This window comes from Sus scrofa, chromosome 4, assembly GCF_054392235.1.
Source record: "Sus scrofa isolate SSC_HxYL_T2T_F1_AM1 chromosome 4, Sscrofa_HxYL_maternal_Yorkshire_Landrace_v2.0, whole genome shotgun sequence".
NCBI lineage: Eukaryota > Metazoa > Chordata > Mammalia > Artiodactyla > Suidae > Sus > Sus scrofa.
In genome coordinates this window covers 36,351,179-36,363,275 of record NC_139386.1, presented here as the reverse complement: position 1 = coordinate 36,363,275, position 12,097 = coordinate 36,351,179, and the positions used below count along the sequence as shown (strand labels likewise).

The window sequence follows — 12,097 nt, the reverse complement described above, 5'->3', positions numbered from 1 at the left end:
CTTCTGGTCATCCCGCTCAGGAGGCGGCAGACACCAGGATCCCAGCACCAACTTTCCATCCTTGGAAAGGTCCTAGAAACTGTCCCATGCCCTCCTGCTGATATTTTCTGGTTCTCCCTCGTATGTTTCTCTGAAGGATTAGAACTTGGGAAAGAATTTCAATCTAAAGTGGAACCAGAGGATAAAAGATGGAAAAACCCCACAACAGGAAGACAAAGCTTAAGGACTAAGAAGCAGATTTCCCAAAGACGCCCGAGTCACAGAAACATGATAATACTGGAATTTTTTTAGACGATAGGGAAATGGTCTGGGGTTGCCTCATATCAGCCTCAGGAAATTCTGCTTACGGTTTCCAGAGACCCAAACAAGATACGACCCAGGTCAGGTTGGTCTCACAATGTCAGTGGAACTGAGCTTTGTTTGTGTGGCTGGACTGGCTTGGTCTGTTCGGGGAATTTTCAAATCCAGTCTCTGTTTGTTTTCATTTGAGTAGATTCTCACTGAACTCTCTCCTCTTTACATCCTCTTCCCGTAAGTCCATCCTGCCCCAAACCCTCAGCGGATGCTCTTGCAGCCTCTCCAGCCAGCAGGTCCCGAATGGCAATTTTTCTGGCAATATCCAAATACACACGTCTTCTTGACCACTCTGAGCTGCCTCATTTTACCTTATTTCAGTTGACAAACGCATCCAAGGAAAGAGGTCTGGGAGCCAAGCATGGAGCAGTGTGTGGGTAAGAAGATACTGTCTTCTCTGCTGCCCAGCTCCCATGGAGGAAAGGCCTCAGGGGCAGAGCTGGGAATGGGAGCATCCAGAGAAGGAAGGGTGCTTTCTGGCTCTCTTCCTCTGAGTCCTCAGAGAATGGACTAGAACTCGGGCCTGGTCCTATGGACCCAGAATTAGTGCCAAGTGTTGATTTCAGAGGTTTTCCCTGTGAGGGAGGAGGGACCACTCTTTCTGGATTTGAGAACCTCACTGTTGCTCTCTGCCAGACCCTATTGCCAGCCCACCTAGGTAGACTCATGTGGGCTCCATCCTCCTTCCTGCTCCCAACCATGGACATCCCATAATAAGGCACTTTGCATCTTTGCAGGGCACTTTCCTGGCTGAGCTCCATGGAACCAACAGCAGCCTTAGGAAGGACCTGGAAAGCTGATGCCCACAGGGGGGAAAAAAAAAACAAAGAGAACCTGGGGATTGGCTGTAGCTGAGATTCTTCCATCTGTCTCTCAGAAATGCCAGCCTCTCTACAGATAAGTCAAGTCACTGTGTCCTAGTCTGTGCCTTCAAACAGAATGACTCCTGAATTCAGTTCTGAGGCTGGAGTTTAGATAGAGCTTACCTCCAGGACTCTTTCAGCAGTATCCGATGTTAGAATTTCGACTTTAATGCTCCTTTCATCAGGCAGAAGTACATCCAAAGGCACTTTCTTGGTAGTGATGCTGAATGTGTCCTGTAAGCAAAAGGCAGCACGGTTAATTTGGGTGCCCTTCTGTAGGGCGTGTCACAGCGGGGGACAGTCAGCTCTCTCTCCCTGGGCCTGTGGGCTCACAGTAACCGAAGCACATGAAAGTGCAGATTTCGGGGGGTGGTTTTGGGGGGTGGGGGCGGTTTTGGGGGATGGGGGGCAGGAGGAGGTGGAAAGGAGCCCGGGCAAAGCGATGACATGCAGCTTGAATAATTTCCAAATTAACCAGGAGTCTGTTTTAGGAAAAAAGCTTTTGATAAAATCATCCACATGACTCGTAGTCATCCCAGATTTTAACTCTCATTGTAAGCATCCCTAAAAGTTCATTATGTGCAGTAATTCATGATTCCGTTGTAGCAAAATTCTGAAGTTGCAACCAAGTCTCTAGCTGGTGGCCAATCCCCGAGCTCCGCCCAGCCCTTCCGCATTCTGGCCGTCCCTCGGGGAGGCGCATGCGCACCAGAGGTGCCCTGTGAGCTGACGCCCCCTAGCGTGTCGGAGACACGCGAAGCTCATCGGAGTTCAGGAAACGCGAGGCTGAGGCTGCCGCTCAGTGACCAGAGAGGGAGGGGTCTCAGGGTAGGCAGGGCCAGTGGCTGCCCAGGCAGACCTCCCAGGGTGCCTGCACCTAGGGATGGCTGATCTCAGCATCTCCCGAATGGGATCCTGTTAGTCCACAGAGCTGCTTCCTCTCTGAGAGGCTGATCCAGGTCACGGCCATTCTCACCCCAGGTTCTACCATGGGATTAAGCCCTGACACAGCCACTGCATGCAATGAGGTGCCTTCTCTCCTAGGCTTTTAGAACAGCACTGGTGCTGTGTCATCCTTGGGAGACCCGAGAAAGGAGTCATTCAAGTCATGTTCTGTGTTCTGAGCGTATGAGTATATAAACCGGAATATTAGTAATTAGCCATAGAGTGGATGGAGATGGGGAGGGGGGCAGGAAGGAGGTATATTTTTAGTGACCAGAAAGTTTACAGCCAGGTCACCTCCTTCCTGGTACCAGTTTGGGGGAGAGAAGATCCAATGAATGATAAGATGATTTGGGGATCATGGAGTTGGGGCTCAGGTCAGCTGACCAGATGAGAGCCCTTCCCCTTAACAGGCAGCACCCACCTGCCCTTTCCTTAGTCCTCCTGACCCAACCCACCCACACCCACCCCCGCTATTCAGACATAACAGACTAGGTACTGGGCTTTGTTGGGAACCACGGAGTCCAACAAACCAAGTCCCACAGCCCAGTTACTTCAGCTGCAGGTCTACACCACAGCGACAGCAACGTTAGATTGGAGCCGTGTCTGCGACCCACACCACGGCTTATGGCAATGCCGATCCTTAACCCACTGAGTGAGGCCAGGGATTGAACCCAAAACCTTATGGTTCCCAGTTCGATTTGTTTCCGCTGCACCATGACAGGAACTCCCTGACTTTAAATTTGAATCACGCCCACCCTGAACCCACCTACCTAAAATGAACAAAATGGCTATGATTCTGAATCTAAGTACTTTAGAAGAGAAAGGCGACTGCTTTCCAAAGGGTTGGTCCCCAAGAGCAGCGTATGTTTTGGGAATGTATTAGATCTACATACACAGGCAACATTTACAAATAGCATGTTACTGATGAGTAAATACAATATCTATGTATTTATTACAGACAAGTGTATTGTTAGATCATGTTACTGATAACTGTCCTCTGTGCAAACTGCTTCAGATATAATAATAATAAAAAAAAAAGACAAAGAAAAAGAAGAGTTCCTATGGTGGCTCAATGGTGATGAACCCAACTAGTATCCATGAAGATTCAGGTTTGATCTCTGGCCCTCGCAAAGACACATGTACTCTGGATGTTCATTGCAGCACTATATACAATAGCCAAGATATGGAAACAACCTAAATGTCCATCGACAGAGGAGTGGATCAAGAAGATGTGGTACATATACACAAGGGAATATTACTCAGCCATTAAAAAGAATAAAATACCAGCATTTTTTGCAACATGGATGGACCTAGAAATTATTAAGTGAAGTCAGCCATACAATGAGACACCAACATCAAATGCTTTCACTGACATGTGGAATCTCAAAAAAGGACAGACTGAACTTCTTTGCAGAACAGATGCTGACTCACAGACATTGAAAAACTTATGGTCTCTGGAGGAGACAGTTTGGGGGGTGGAGGGATGTGCTTGGGTTGTGGGATGGAAGTCCTATGAAATTGGATTGTGATGATCATTATACAACTATAGATGTGACAAATTCATTTGAGTAATAAAAAAAATAAAAATAAAAAAAGACAAAAAAAAAGTTCCTATGGTGGCTCAGTGGTGATGAACCCATGAAGATTCAGGTTTGATCCCTGGTCTCATTCAGTGGGTTAAGGCTCTGGCGTTGTTGTGGCTATGGGGTAGGTGGGCAGCTGCCACTCCGGTTCTCCCTCTAGGCTGATAATTTCCATATGCCACGGGTGCAGCCCTTAAAAAAAAAGACCACCACCCCCCACATATAATACCTCATGGAATCTTCCTAACAACTCCGTGAGGGATATACAATTACAACCCCCCCCCCTTTTCAGATCAAGTAAAAAGTTCACAAAGGCCAAATAACTCCCCCAGGACATCCTGCTTGTTGGTGGTAGAGGGAGGATTCAAAGTCAGCTATGCATGACTCTAGGGCTTAAAAGGGGGTGGCCATATCGCCTGTGCAGGCAGGTTGCTCCAGCATGAATGCTCGCCTATCATCCCCCCTCCCCACAAACCTCCATTCATGTGTTGAAGCTCTAACCCCAACTTGACGGTGTTTGCTGATGGGGCCTTTGGGAGATGAGTAGGGTTAAGTGAGGTCGTGTCCCTCATGATGGGATTAGGGGTGTCCTTGTAAGAAGAGACACCAGAGAGTTTGCTCTTTCTGCAGAGGTACATGATGAAGACATTCATTTCTCATAGTTTTAGGAAGCTACCAGTCTGTATTTTGTTATGGCTGCCTGAGCAGGCGAATATAAGCATGACAATTACAGCATGCCCTTCACTCTCTAAAGCGTCCAAGTTTGGATGAGTTACGTGGCCACCAGGTTAACCATAGTCCTGGCATAGGGTACCATACACAGCCTCCCTCCACTACAGCCAGCGTCTGTCTGTCTGGGTGAACCTGCCACTTACTGATTACCATGCTGATCCCTTTTCAAACAATCCTGTGGCTTCTTCCTGTCAGGACCGGCCTCCAAATCAGCAGAGGCTGAACCAAGCACCTGCCAGGTTTCCCCTTCAAGTGTCCACTGCGGGGACAACCCACCTCCTGGGTTCCTTTGAGAATCCCTGCAAGCGGAATGGCAGGGCCCCTGGTTTCCCTCCTCCACGATACAAGCCCTGAGCTCCCCACATGCCACCTCAGCCACACTTTCTTTCCTTCTGTCTTCCTAGGGGAATTCGGGCAGATTTCCCCAATTTCCCAGTAGTTACAGTAACTGCTAACAGGAGGGCCCCTTAGATCCCATATTTAGCTGGGCCTAGAAAAGACAAAAAAAAAAAAAAAAAAAAAAAAATGAGCAACGCACAGAGCAGACAGCTTGGTTCCACGCCTAGCTCCACCCTCACTTTGCGTGACCTGGTGTACACCTGGACAGGTGACCTCCCTCTGTGCACCCCCGTCCCTTAGCTCTAAAATAAGGATGGCATTAGTGAAATGGCACTCAGTGCCAGCACTCACGTGGCAGCTTCGTCGTCTCCTTTTTGCCAGCAGGAGGAATGAGGAGGTCATTACATATCTTTGATTTGACTTAGTGGCAACAGGTAAGAGATAAAGTTGTCAAGAAAAGATGCAGGAAGATGTTTTCCAGCCTCATGTGCAATCAAGCTCTGAGTCCTGTATAGTCACATCTTAAACTTTTTCAATGCACCTACTTCTCTTCATCTTCACCACCAGCATTTTAGTGCCAAATGCACCCCCCCCCAAGCTTTTACAATGGCCTCCTTACTGGTCACCTGCATCTGTTCTTGTCCCCCCTGCAAAGCACTCTCCACACCACAGGCTGAGAAATATTTTTTCTATGCAAAACCTAAAAATGTACCTCTCGGAGTTCCCTTTATGGCTCAGCAGTTAACGAACCGCAACTAGGATCCATGAGGATGCAGGATCGATCCCTGGCCTTGCTCAGTGGGTTAAGGATCCGGCGTTGGTGTGAGCTGTGGTGTAGGTCACAGATGCAGCTCGGAACTGGCATGGCTGTGGCTGCAGCGTAGAACAGCAGCTGTAGCTCCAATTCGACCCCTAGCCTGGGAACTTCCCTATGCTGCGGGTGCAGCCCTATTTATTTATTTAAATAAATAAACAAACAAACAAACAATAAATAAAATGTACTTCTCTAATGTCCTTACAGTGTTCATGGGACACTAAAAGGAAAAACAGTTTTTCTCCACTTTACTTCCATCAATGCTTCTGACACTAAGTACCTGGAGTTAGCCTGGACCATACAGATTAAGGACCTAGTCCCACAAGACTGCCCCCTCCTCCACCTCAGAAGCCAATGGTGAGTCCAGACCTCCCAGAGTTCTGATCTGCTTGCTACAAATTAGGGGTTCCCACGACCCCCTGAGTTTGATCATCTTCCACAACAGTTCACAGAACGCCGGAAAGCTCTTTACTTACTATTATCTCTTTATTATAAAGGCTACAACTCAGGAAGAGCCAAATGGAAGGGATGCCTGGGGCAAGGTAAGTGGCACGGAGCACGGAGCTTCCAGGCCCTCTCTGGATGTACCTCCCTCCCGGCACCTCCTTGTGTCCAGCAACCTAGAAACTTCCGAACCCCCCGGTTCAGGGATTTTTAAGGAGGTTTCATCACGGAGGCGCGATCAACCAGTAACTCCATGTCTAGCTCCTCTCCTAAACCTGGAGGTCAGCGGGTGGGGCTCAAAGTTCCAGCCTTCCAATCATGCCTCGGTCTACCTAGCCCAGTCCCCATCCTGAAGCTCTCTAGGGTCCCCAGCCACCAATTATCTCATCAGCACACAGAAAGATACCCTTACCAATCCAGAGATTCCAAGAGCCTCAGGCGCTCTGTAAGATGCTCCCGTCACTCAGGAATTTACAAGGGTTTTTAGAGCTCTGTGTCAGGAACCAGGTTCAGAGACCACATCTGCATTTCTTATCCTGCCCCAGAGACCCAGCCCTTGGCCATGGGTCAGGATAAGGCAAGTCCGTCGGCAACTGCTCTTCATTTTCCTTCTTTTCACCTTCTCTCTAGCCATCACCCTGCAGGTTGGCTCACCCAGAGGGGTTCTGACTCCATCAGAGAGGGAGGAAGGACAGGGAGGGTGCTGTCCCCAGCTGGGGCTACCAAGCCTGAAGCAGAAGCCACAGCATAGAGAGGTTCTGTAAGAATCAAGTCAACACACAGAAAAGCAGGGCTTGGGGAGGGAGTGGGAGGAGGGTGCCTGCCAAACTCCCCCAGCTTTTCAATCAAATGAATACTTTTCCCTTTTGCGTTTGTCCCTTGCCACCGAAACAGGCCTGACTAATATGGAAGTGGGTGAACTCCACCTTACCCACACTAAGTGCTTCTTTGTTGCATGCTCTTGGCTGCTGCTTCTTTAATTTAAAAAGAATTTCTATTTTTTTATTTTTTAGGGCTGCTGCTGTGGCATATAGAAGTTCCCAGGCTAGGGGTCGAATTGGAGCTGCAGCTACCGGCCTACATCACAGCCACAGCCATGCCAGATCCCAGCCACATCTGGGACCTACACCACAGTTTGCAGCAATGCCAGATCCTTAACCCACTGATGGAGGCCAGGGATTAAATCTGCATCCTCAGGGATACTAGTCGGGTTCTTAATCCCCTGAACCACAATGGGAATTCCTCCTTTTTTTTTTTTTTTTTTGGAGTAATTTTTTTTTTTTTTTCCATTTTTGGCTGCCGCACGGCATATGGAGATCCCAGGGAGGTCAGATCCAACCCATGGTTGCAACCTACATAGCAAGTGTGGCAACACTGGATCCTTTAAACCACTGTTCTGGGCTGGGGATTAAACCTGCGTCCTGGAACTGCAGAGACACGCCCAATCCTATTGTGCCACAGTGGGAACTCCACACTTGGCTTCTTTATGCTTCATTTGTTTAAAGCTGGGTCAGATGGCTGTTTAGATGATAAATGCCTTCAAAGCAGAGATTATGCAGTAAATTTATTTGGAAAAGTGCCCTATACAAATAGATATATGAATAATCTTAGGCTATATTTCTCAAAATAATCCAAGTGAGAGGATAAAAAGGCCCAGGATGGTGGCATCTAAAATACAACATTTAAGATTGATTGTTTAGGGTGTTCTCATCGTGGGGCAGAAACAAACCTGGCTAGTATCCTTGAGCATGCAGGTTCAATCCCTGGTCTTACTCTGTGGGTTAAGGATCTGGTGTTGCCATGAGCTCTAGTGTAGGTCACAGATGTGGGTCTGATCTGGCACTTCCTGTGGCTGTGGCGTAGGTTGGCAGGTGCAGCTCCAATTGGACCCCTAGTCTGGGAACTTCCATATGCCTCGGGTGCAGCCCTAAAAAAAAGCCAAAAAAAAAAAAGAGTGTTTATGCACAGGAGCTCCCTCTCTAGCACACCACTCAAATTTATACAACCTCCATCTTGGAAGAGAACATTAAGATGAGAGTCTCCAGTGTTCTGGGTTTTTGGTTTGTTTTTTGTTTTTTTGCTTTTAAGAGCTGTACCTGCGGCACATGGAGGTTCCCAGGCTAGGGGTCCAATCAGAGCTACAGCTGCCTGCCTACACCACAGCCACAGCAACACCAGATCCAAGCTGCGTCTGTGACCTACACCACAGCTCATGGCAATGCCGGATCCTTAACCCACTGCGTGAGGCCAGAGATCGAACCCGCATCTTCATGGCCACCAACCATGTCAGGTTCTTTACCCACTGAGCCACAACAGGAACTCCCTCCAGTGTTCTGTTTGATACACGACACTGGTTTTGGGGCTGGGCAAGCTTCTCTCCGTGGGTGACCTCCACATCACGGAAGGTACAGAGTTCAAGGACCAGCCAGCTCTTTGCTATTAGTTAGAAGGAGGCATATTGGTTGACAACCAGCCCTCAGCGGCCCTCCTCTCGGGCGTGTCCTACCAGGTGCCTCAGCCAGTGGAGTTCTGACTCCCACACTACTTCACGACACCAACCACACCTACCTCCTCCCTCTTCTCCACCGGGTGACCTCACCCTTAAAAGTCACAGAGGAAACCTCAAGAGGGGGTCACTCCACTTCAACTCACAACCCTCAGACCTGCCTGAAGCCTCACCCAATCTTTCTCTTGGCCTCCATTCAGTCTAAGAGGAGTCCTTCCTCTACCCAATCCAGTTTGTGTTCAACCCTCCTTTCCTATTTTTTTTTTTTATTTTAGGGCTGCACCCACGGCATATGGGGGTTCCCAAGCTAGGGGTCGGATCAGAGCTGTAGCTGCTGGTCTACGCCACAGCCACAGCAACACCAGATCCAAGCCACGTCTGTGACCTACACCACAGCTCACGGCCACGCCAAATCCTTACCCCACTGACTGAAGCCAGGGGTTGAACCTGCAACCTCAAGATTCCTATTCAGAATTGTATCTGCTGGGCCACGATGGGAACTCCTCAACCCTCCTTCTTCAAGGACTTGGCCCCACTGATTATCAAGGCCAGCCCCAACCACTCCCATCTTCAAAGGCTCCTTCTCAAATGGCTATGTCCCACCAGAAGGCAAATTTACTCAAATCTCTCTGAACTCAAATTGCAGAAAGACGGAGACTTGAGGTAGATCATCTCCAAGAAAATCATCTGACTGGTCTGATGATGGGAGAAGTTCTGTTTTCAGCACTGCTCTGAGTATGGAAGGAGTCACCTTAAAAGACAACTAGGGGAGTTCCTGCTGTGGCACAATGGGATTGGGGGCCTCTTGGGAGTGCTAGGACACAGGTTTGAGCCCTGGCCCCTCTGGCCCAGCACAGTGAGTTAGGGAACTTCATATGCCGCTGGGCGGCCAAAAAAAGAAAAAAAAAAAAAAAAAAAAAAAAGACAACTGAGCATCTTTTTTTTTTCTTTTAAAGGATGCCATTTTAACTTCAAGAAATACAAAAGTTGCTCAAGAAAGTAAAGATTATCAGAAACATCGTTTGTTCTGCAGTAAGAAATAATGCATTGTAATGATCAAAATACTGACTAAGGATTTAAATTTTTTTAATTGGGATATAACAAAACTGGGGCAAGGAAGGTGATTCGATCCAATTAGGAACCATGAGGTTACGGGTTCGATCCCTGCCCTTGCTCAGTGGGTTAAGCATCTGGAGTTGCCATGAGCTGTGGTGTAGGTTGCAGATGAGTCTCAGATCTGGCATTGCTGTGGCTGTGGTGTAGGCCAGCAGCTGTAGCTCTGATTTGACCCCTAGCCTGGGAATCTCCATATGCCGAAGGAGCAGCCCTAAAAAGGCAAAAAGACAAAAAAAAAAAAAAAGTGATAATTCTTTCCAGATCGAATTTATCATCCTGAGAAATTGATTAGTTGGCCAGAGATGCTCCATCAGTGCACTTTGTTGATATTCTCTGAGGCTGAGGATGTCTGGTAGTGTGATGCTTACCCTGAGCTTTCTTATCCAAGAAAATCCACAACTGAACCCACCAACCTCTAAATTTCCATCACAATTAATAATTGTCCCTAATCATTTCACTACAAGGGAAATGGGAAACATTCTTTTTTTTTTTTTGTCCTTTTTTTTTTTTTTTTTTTTTTTTTTTGTCTGTGTTTTTGCCATTTCTTTGGGCCGCTTCTGTGGCACATGGAGGTTCCCAGGCTAGGGGTCGAATTGGAGCTGTAGCCGCCAGCCTACACCAGAGCCACAGCAACGCGGGATCCAAGCCACGTCTGCAACCTACACCACAGCTCACGGCAACGCCGGCTCCTTAACCCACTGAGCAAGGGCAGGGATCGAACCCGCAACCTCATGGTTCCTAGTCGGATTCATTAACCACTGCGCCACGACGGGAACTCCGGGAAACATTCTTAGAAGGAAATGGGGAGTCACTTCCCACAGCCCCCAAAGAGCCATGGTAGACAACACTTCCCAAATACATCAATTACCCATAACTTCCCGAGTGAACAAGGGAAGTTCTAAGACAACGTCTTAGTCTTTTTCTCAAACATGCTGTTCACCTATAGATTAAGAACCAGGAACATAAAAGTATTTAGTCTGAAGACTTCAGTTTTGGAGTTCCCGTTGTGGCTCAGTGGAAATGAATCTGACTAGCATCCATGAGGATGCAGGTTCAATCCCTGGCCTCACTTAGTGGGTTAAGGATCCAGCATTGCCATGAGCTGTGGTGTAGGTCACAGACATGGCTCCCATCCCACATTGCTATGGCTGTGGTGTAGGCCAGCAGGTACAGCTCTGATTCAACCCCTAGACTGGGAACCTCCATATGCCACAGGTGTGACTCTAAAAGGACAAAAGACTGAAAAAAAAATAAAAAATAAAAAAAGACTGGTTTTGCCTTTTCAAAAGTCCCTTCATCCTGGAGGCAACTGCAGGTCAAAAGCACAGAGCATGGTCTGTCAGAGGGTTCCAGACACACAAATCAAGGGGGACCTGATGGGCTGCCACCACTCAAGAAATATCTCATGACACCAATGGATCCAGACTCCCTGGGCTTCCACTTATTCAGATGTGTGTCCTTGGACAAATTACATAACCTGAAAAAGATACTAATAGCACCACTTTCCACACGTCATGAGGGATAAGTGAGACACTGCACATAAAACACTGGGTCTAGCCCAAATTATATGCTCTGTAGAGGCAACTCCATCTGATGACTGCAGCTTGCCTTTGATCATCCTTTTTCTTAAAAAATGTATTTTATTGAAGTATAGTTGATTTACAATGTTGTGTTAATTTCTAATATACAGCAAGGTGATTCAGCAAAGTGATACACACACACACATTCTTTTTCATATTCTTTTCCATTATGGTTTGTCATAGGATACTGAATATAGTTCCCAGTGGTATATATATATATACATATATACAAAGGAATATTACTCAGCCACAAAAAATGAAATAGTGTCATTTGCAGCAACATGGATGCATCTAGAGATTATCATACTAAGTGAAGAAAGTCAGACAGAAAGACAAAAACCATAGGAGATCTCTTCTGTGTGGCTATCCTTGATAGAGGCTCCTCGGAAGGCTCCCACAAGGTCATAGGTATTCACATTTCTAACTTGGTGTGTCCACGCCCAGAGCAGGAAGATGTGCTTGTACTTCCTGAGCCTGGAGAGCCAAGCCTATGAACATGTGATTATTTGGCAATAACCACCTAGAAACTACAGGCCAGACAGTGAAAATACGCAAGTGGGGTCTGTACAATACAAAAGTGGGGAGCCTTCCCAAGCCCTACTCCTTGGGCCTCTTGAATGGTCTGGCAGCCCCACACATCACACAGCTCATTCCATTCTCCCAGCTGCCACCAGCCCTCCACGAGAATCTCACTGCAAGCTTGGCCAGCCAATCTGCTCCTGAGCTGACTGTATCTATTCAATCCTGATAAAGCGCCCTGGCCCTGGAAAGTGGGTCAGGGGGAGGGTCTCACTAATAAGTGCCTATCAGGAGTTCCTGTT

At 47.6% G+C, this 12,097-nt stretch overlaps 2 protein-coding genes across 6 annotated transcripts in view; both read right to left on the bottom strand.

The window, feature by feature from the left end:
- The window catches only part of RNF19A (ring finger protein 19A, RBR E3 ubiquitin protein ligase), a 1,069,816-nt gene that overhangs the window by 384,625 nt on the left and 673,094 nt on the right, over window positions 1–12,097 (bottom strand). The gene's annotated exons all lie outside the window — the stretch shown is intronic.
- SNX31 (sorting nexin 31) overlaps window positions 1–12,097 on the bottom strand; it is an 87,087-nt gene that overhangs the window by 49,193 nt on the left and 25,797 nt on the right. For all 5 annotated transcript variants that reach the window (XM_085021996.1, XM_085021997.1, XM_021089041.2 and 2 more), the window contains one exon: window positions 1,341–1,451. In XM_085021996.1, coding sequence (XP_084878122.1) covers window positions 1,341–1,451 — 111 coding nt within the window. The remainder of the gene's footprint in view (window positions 1–1,340; window positions 1,452–12,097) is intronic.